We start from the raw sequence: 7,157 nt of genomic DNA on the forward strand, positions 1-7,157 counted from the left end.
CTCCCATGGGCGGCCCCGCCAGGCCGGCCCCGGCTCCCCACAGGGCCCCGGGCACCCCGGCCGCTCACGCGCAGCGGCGCCGCCATCACGCTCAACCCGACACGCGAGGACACTTCCGGGGACCCCCTCTGTGATTGGCCGAGGCCGTACCGCTCCAACCAATAGCGGCGCAGCAGAGGCGACGACAAGGTCCGGCCCGCGCTTTATTGAAGGAGGGGCAGAGGGCGAGCCCCGGGAAGCGGGCAGGGACGGGACAGGAACAGCCACGGCACAGCTGCAGAGTGTCACCAACAGGTACGTTACAGTCCCGGGATGCCTCCCCCGCGACTCGGGTAGGGTAAACAAGGTGCTGCTGCGTATCCCATCAGACCACCCTCCGTGCCTCGCCTCCAGACCTCGATGGGCCATAGTTCATCTCCTGGAGCAGCAAAGATCAGGAAAGCGGCAGCACTTGGTGTAAGTACAGCAGGAAGAGAGCTCAAAAAGAAGAGCACGTTCACTGGAGGTTAATACAGGAAACCAATTTCAAAGAGAGTCTGTTTCAGAGAGGAGATATCACACAGCTCCTTCCTCTCCTTCCTGCAGCCCAGGAAGTTTTACGTTTTCTTCTTCAGCTCCTCAAACCTCCGTGAAAGATCATCGAAGTCAATGTCTTCTGAGGCAGAAGAGCTGGCGCCAGCAGATGCTGTTGGCAGTGTGTCTGGCACAGATGGCAATTCAGGCAGTACAAAGTTATCAAAGGTATTAGGAGCTCCAGCTCTTGGTTTAGGAGAAGCTTCTGGCTTGGGCTCAAGCCCTGTTGATGAGAGAAGTATCACTGCACCTCACCATCAGCATACACTCACCGGGCCAAACAGAGCCCCACAAAGGAACAGTCATTCCAGCAACAGGCAGTACCAGAGGGTTTTTCAGAACAGCCCCTAATATCCAAGCTTTTCCAAACCTCAACATACTCACCAGGCACTAGTGCAGCAGCATCCTTGTCAGCGTTAGGCTCATCAATCTGAAAAAGACTCTCAGTTACTACAGCTCTGTCCACCAGGCATGGTCACACCACCACACAAGCAGAGCTCAGAGGCACAGCTCCGGCAAATCAGTGCACACTCCTCCCCACCCCTAGCAGGCAGCCATGGCTTTGCAACAATGTGCCTCTCTTCCAAGAAACAGAGGCAGCTCTTCAGCTTTTCTCTCCCTCCTTGTCAACTAAAGTAGCTTCACTGACCATATTCTGAACTGGATCAGTCGAGCATATCCACTATCAGGTCTGAAATATTTATCAAGGCCACCAGTGAGAAAACACCGCCCTCTTCATCCATGTCATCACAGCTCCTTGCTGCCTTTCTTCATAAACCACTGACAGGCCCTTGTGACTAGCAGCAGGGTCTTGGTGTGTCTGGGAAAAAGGCTCATGGCACACACAGCTGTGCTTGTAAAACTTCTTATTCCCTGCATGCTGCAGCCCTCAACACCCATTCCTACCCAATTCACCTGCACTGCTGCACCTGTGAGAACACCAAAGTGTCAGCGCCACAATGCTCAACTGTGCTCCTCCCTACTCAGGATAATGCAAAAACAACAGCATGTCACCAAAAGCAGAGTGGCAAGCATGATGACAAACTGCAGCAACAAAACCAGAGACAAGCGTCGAAAGGGAAGTCTCCAGCCTCTGCTTTGTTGTCCCCAAGGACTGAGGAAAGTCTGTGAAAGGAAGAGTCTCTAAACATACAGCATCTGGGTCAGTCAAAATTATCATCCAGGCTGTTAATTAGTTCAAAAGCCATAATTAAACAGATTCAAGGTGATAAACTCTTCACACTGCGAAAAACAGGACTTGTGGATTCTGCTTATTAACTGTTTAACACCACTTTAACAATGCAGCAAGAGAAATCTTGGGTTTCCTTTGCAGCCAAAGCACAGAGCTGAATGAGGAACTTCTCTCCATAAGTCATCCGTCCATCATGTGCATTCACTGATTCACTACAGTAGCAAGCAATGCCAGCACCACTCCAAAAGCTTGGAAGCTTAGCTTAGTATCCTTTACAAACATTTCCCTTCTCTGTGGCTACCACTGCACTCTGAGGATCCCTCTGCTGCCTGCAATGGCCATTCATCTCAGGCACTTACGGACTCATATGTGGGTGGGTTTGCCGGAATTGGTGGTGGGTGGATGTTACTGAAAGGCTGGTAGGTCCCCACTGGCAGGCCACTGAAGTTCTCCTGTACAGAGAGATCAGTCATGCAGCACACCACTCATCTGAGACACCACACGCCTACAGCTGCCATGGGAGTCACAGGAAGTAGAGTCTCGATAAATGCAAGCATGTATTCAAGTGGGTAAGAGTTTATGCTTACAAGGAAGAGATTCTCAAGTATTAAGACAGATGTAGTCACCTGGAGCAGGCAGACACAGCTAACTGGACTGTGGTTATTCTAAAGAACCAGCACAGGTAAACATTTCATCTTTCAAGGCACAAGAAGCACCAGGCCAATAAAGGAAATACTCTGCCGTTTCTGGCCCTGTGTGCAGTACTGCAGAATAGGAAAGAGGTTTCTGGCTCACACAAGGCTTTGAGTTGCCCTCATTTGTCACACAACAGCACCTCAAGGACCCAGACCTGGCACAAGCCTTCAGCATGTTTATGCCTGGGCCAACAGCCAGGTGATGATACTTGGCCCAGATTTTCCACAAAAAGTACTTCAGCACTACTGGGACCATATTAAGACTCAAAGCCATCCCACTATTCTGCTCTCCAGTCTACACAGACATCCTGTAAATTACTTAATTCAGAGAACGGAGGAGTTCTTTTCAGCCCCCACCTTCCACCCTTACAACAAATCCTCTGCAAGAGCCATTGGCTCAGTCTTCTCCCCTTGCAGGTCTGCAGGCAGGGCTCTTCTGCATTTTTCTGTGCTATTCCCACCCCACAACATTCACCTGATTTCCTTGCCTGAATCCTGGCACACTACCAGCCTACCAACTTCAAAGTGCAGCTCCAACTCCTGGACAAAAGCCTGGCAGTCAGAAGACTGCCTCAGGAGTTAAGTCTGGACTCCTCTGTTCCCTGAAGGCAAAGAGGGCTGGCTGCAGAACAGGGGTAGGAACCTCCACAGTCAAGATACAAGATTAAGCTTCAGCTGCACTGCCAACAACCTCCGTCCCATGCAGTCTCACACTGAGAAGATGGCCTTCTGACACACTGAGCTAACAGGTACAGTCAGCAGGCACAGGGCTAAGCACCACAATAGGAGTCTTTCACAGAAAAAAGAAACACACAAAGCCCAGGAACTTACCGGTCCCTTAGGAGGTGGATAAGAGAAGGGTGGATTTGTTGTTGGCATGGGCATAGGCATCATCACGGGCATGGGTACTAACCCATCATGACCTATCATTGGGGCTGTAAATCCACCACCTCCGCCCCCTCCATGGCCACCCTTCTTCACATCATCCGTGAAGCCCACATCAATTAGATCTGCCTCTCCACCTGGCGGGGCTTCAGCCTGGAAAGGGTGGAAGAATTCTGCTCACCAACACATCTCTTATGATCACTGCCATCTGTACACATTAGATGAAGCATTTGTTAATGGACAAGATGGGAATACACAACAGAACAGAGAGCAGCTATACAGTGGTATTAATGGGAAACAGAACGCAAACCAGGCTGTAGCATGTGTAACTACTGCCACATGCCACAGGAGTGCATGAAAGAAGAAGGATCATGCTATATGCTAGGGCTGTCTAGAAGACACCAAAGCACAAGGACTACCCAGTTCACTGCAATGCCACATCCTGAGGCTGACTCACCATCACCACTGAGTCAGGCTCATAGGGCACATTGTAGTTCTTTGCAATCTCAATGAGGTATCTCTCCACCAGGATCTTGGGTGGTGCTTCCACACTCAGCTTGTGCATCAGCTGGAACACAAAGGTGGAGAGACTTAGTAGAGCCAGGGCAATGCACCACCCAACAGCTCTGTACCAGTGCCATCCCAGCCAGGGAGGTGCATCAGGCAGCTGTGGGGAGGCCCCTGAACCAGGTACAACATGCTGCAGGCAGCCATAAGCCAGGGCTCTATTTGCTCTATCCTTCCCCATCCACAACCAGTAGAGCAGGGCCTCCCTGCCTGGGGCCTCAGCACCATGCTCCAATGCAGGTGGGCCCTGGCTGCACAGCACGTGCTGTGCTCCAGAGTGATGGCAAGCATCAGCCACCAGCCACGGGCCCAAGGGCTCTGCCTGTTCTACCAGTTCCTTACCCTGTCATTGACTGTCCCAATCTGGTTTGTCCGGCACAGCTTCCCATACTCCTTGCTGTACTTAGCACACAACTGATCAGCAACCTGCAGCAGGAGAGAAACTCTAGAATGTGCACAATCCTGCTTTCTCTCACCTCAAACCTCACATTCACTCAGCTCCCTCCCTCATTTTTCCCACTGAGCACTCCAGTTCAGCAGCTGCAGCCACCCCCATGCTCCAAGGACATCTGATTTCCATCTGCAGAGCCCATAAAATCCTCTGATATAAAGTCCCAGACAAGGGCTTCCATCAGCATCAGGCAGCATCACCCCCACCCTGCATGTGCAGCATCCCTCAAGCAACCCTACTCACAATTTTCAACTCGGCCACTTCTGACTGGAGGCGTGGTGCAGCCCAAATCAGTGTCGATACTGCCTCTGCCAGGCCAGAATCCAGCTCCCTATGACCAAAGAAAACAATTGTCTCTCCACCCCATGCACCCAGCCTTTGCTGCCCTCAATCTCCTTAGCCTTTCAGTTCCCATCCCATGCACTAGGCTCCACAGCCTCCCGTACATGGGGAAGAAAAGGTCTCTGGAGAGACAAACATGGATGCCCTTCTGTACCCCAGACCTGCCCTCAACAGTGCCCCTTCCTGAGTCCAGGACCCTCCCAGCCATAGCTTACTTCATGGACTGGATCAAGCCAAAGCGGGCGAGCAGCAGATCACAGTACAGCTCCAGGATCTCCATGGCCTCCACAAGGTAATCTTCACGGATGATGTGCTCCACACGAATCCTGGCACGCTCATCTTTTCCAGCTGCCAGGTAATCTGCAATCTCCTTCCTTGCCTTCTGGGCCAACTCAGCTGCAGCACACGTCCCGAGCCCGGTCACTGTGCTGGCCTAGGCTGCTGCCTCCAGACCGCCCACAAGTCCCCATTACACATAAAGCCACCACCAGCTTCTCTCCCCTATCTAACCTCTGCAGCACAAGACACTCGGGCATGGCTTTGCAGAGCCCTCATGTCCCGCTCCCAGCCCACTTAAAGGAAAGTGGACTTCAGGCTGCTGGAAACACTCCTGTACCTACAACCTCCCTACAGAGTTAACCAGGAACACAGGCCTGACCTGTGGCAGGGCAGGCAGGTGGGCAGGATCTCCCACAGCACTCAGGGAGTTCTCCACTGTGCTCTTAGCACACATAGCCCACACATATTAGCTGTTAGCTACCACCCCACAAATTGCACTCCAACAGCTGTCGGGAAGGTGGACAGAGGCCACACTGTGGCCAGCCTGCTCTTCCAGCTCCTTGTGCACCAGGGCAGGTTGTTAAGGCCTGGGTCCAGCAAGGAAGAGCAAAAAGCTACTCCATACTTGGCCCATGAAAGTACCCCCAACTCCAGAAATACTTTCTCAAGTCTCCTGAGCCCCAAAAGCATCCTGGGTCCCTTAATACTCCCCCTAACACTCACTCTTAATACTTAATACACCTGCCCCCTTAATACTCACTTTTTTTTTTCTCCAGTAGCTTGAGGCGATTGATGACGAGGCGCAGGTTGACTCGCAAGCGCTCTGCCTTGAACCCAGAGCCCAACATGATAAACACTTTCTGTGGAGAAGAGGGATGGCCACTGGAACCAACAACTGCCAGTCAGTGTCTGTCACCAGACACTGTTTTACTGCGGGGGAGGCCAAGAAATGCCCCAAACAAACAAGCCCTGGTCTGCCAATCCAGTTATTTTTAAGTAACTGAACCTCGAGTGCTTATTATTGCCTTTCCCACTTCATAACCCTGCACCTCACCAAGACCAATAGGATTGGCCTTAGAACGTCAAGGAAACTTATTGGACATTTTTTTAAAAACGGAAAAGTCAACTGAAGAGCCAAGCCCACCTCTGTCCTATCGAAATACAAGTTGTAAACCAGCTATATAATTAACTAGAGGACTATTAGAAACTAAGGTTGTAACAATGTCGTCATCAGAAGGAAAAAGTTGCCGTTTCACATTCCCCACACTCTTCCTACCTACTGAACACATGCTTAGTCTCCCAGAAACCAGTTCAACTTATTAACCCTACAGAAAGCAAATCCTAACATTATTTAATTATAGCATTCTGTTTGCCAAAAACCGCTCATCAAGGAAAAGCTTCCTTAAAAGACAGCACATAGAAAGACCTCTGTTTGCATCTCACCTCCCCATCCCTCTCTGCCGGCGGCTCCACCGCCCAGAGCGGAGCGAGCCATGACCTGATCCGGCTGCCGGGACGGCCGCCAGCCACACCGAGACTCGCCGCGTCTGGCCTAATGCCCAGGGACAGTTCGGACAGTGCGCAGGAGGCCCTGCATGAGCTCCACCGGCGCAGCTGCACCTGAGGGCTGAGGGGAGAAATCCCTCTCCCTCCCCAGCTAGGTAGCAGCGAGAGAACATCCCACACCACGAGCGGAGCAGGGCCCGGGGCGAGTCCCAGGGCTGCGGGAGACCCTGAGGCAAGGCTCCCCGTCAGCTCCTCTGATGCCGAGTGCTCCCAGCGGCCCCGCTCACGCGTCCCACAGCCCGACTCACCACCCGCCGCTCCGCAGCTCCGACACCCAAAATGGCGCGCGGCTTCCGCAAGCCTTCATCGCGTGCGGAGTGATCCTCATAGCCGGCACTCTCAGTACCCAGTCTCAGGCACAGCTCGCACGCAGTCCGGGGCACAGTCGAGCTGGCGCGGCGGGCGCTGTCCCGACCCGCTTCCGCAAATGCGGCCCTGGCGCGCCGGCGGCCGGGGAGAGAGGGGCACAGTCTGGGAGAGCGGCGCAGAGGGACTACATGGCCCGGCGGAGGGATCCTGCGCGCGTCTAAACGGTACCACGCCTGATAGGCGCCCGCCGGTGCCCGCCCCCGGCGCGGCTGTTCCGGCAACGCGCCGTTCCGCCCGC

General features: G+C 53.2%; 1 protein-coding gene across 2 annotated transcripts; it reads right to left on the minus strand.

Annotated features, from left to right (window-relative positions):
• Window positions 1-189: 189 nt before the first annotated feature.
• On the minus strand, window positions 190-7,099 carry IST1 (IST1 factor associated with ESCRT-III). 2 transcript variants are annotated; one of them, XM_005424782.3, is made up of 10 exons: window positions 6,799-7,099; window positions 5,745-5,844; window positions 4,921-5,101; window positions 4,607-4,694; window positions 4,255-4,338; window positions 3,803-3,913; window positions 3,292-3,498; window positions 2,125-2,217; window positions 958-1,003; window positions 190-796 (listed from the first exon to the last, which is right to left on the minus strand). In XM_005424782.3, the coding sequence occupies exons 2-10, from the start codon at window positions 5,830-5,832 to the stop codon at window positions 597-599; spliced, it is 1,098 nt and encodes a 365-aa protein (XP_005424839.1). In that variant the 5' UTR covers window positions 5,833-5,844; window positions 6,799-7,099; the 3' UTR covers window positions 190-596. The 2 variants fall into 2 exon arrangements, with proteins under 2 accessions (XP_005424839.1, XP_030916030.1); XM_031060170.1 differs by lacking the exon at window positions 6,799-7,099 and adding an exon at window positions 6,428-6,553.
• Between the last annotated feature and the right edge of the window lie 58 nt (window positions 7,100-7,157).

Source organism: Geospiza fortis, unplaced genomic scaffold (assembly GCF_000277835.1).
Source record: "Geospiza fortis unplaced genomic scaffold, GeoFor_1.0 scaffold102, whole genome shotgun sequence".
NCBI lineage: Eukaryota > Metazoa > Chordata > Aves > Passeriformes > Thraupidae > Geospiza > Geospiza fortis.

Coding starts and splice junctions, on each gene's coding strand:
- IST1 (XM_005424782.3), bottom strand. CDS start 5,832: ATGTTGGGCTCTGGGTTCAAGGCAGAGCGCTTGCGAGTCAACCTGCGC. Junction 4,339..4,606: donor AAGTGGCCGAGTTGAAAATT/GTGAGTAGGGTT, acceptor CTCCTGCTGCAG/GTTGCTGATCAGTTGTGTGC. Junction 1,004..2,124: donor ACCCACCCACATATGAGTCC/GTAAGTGCCTGA, acceptor AGTCTTTTTCAG/ATTGATGAGCCTAACGCTGA.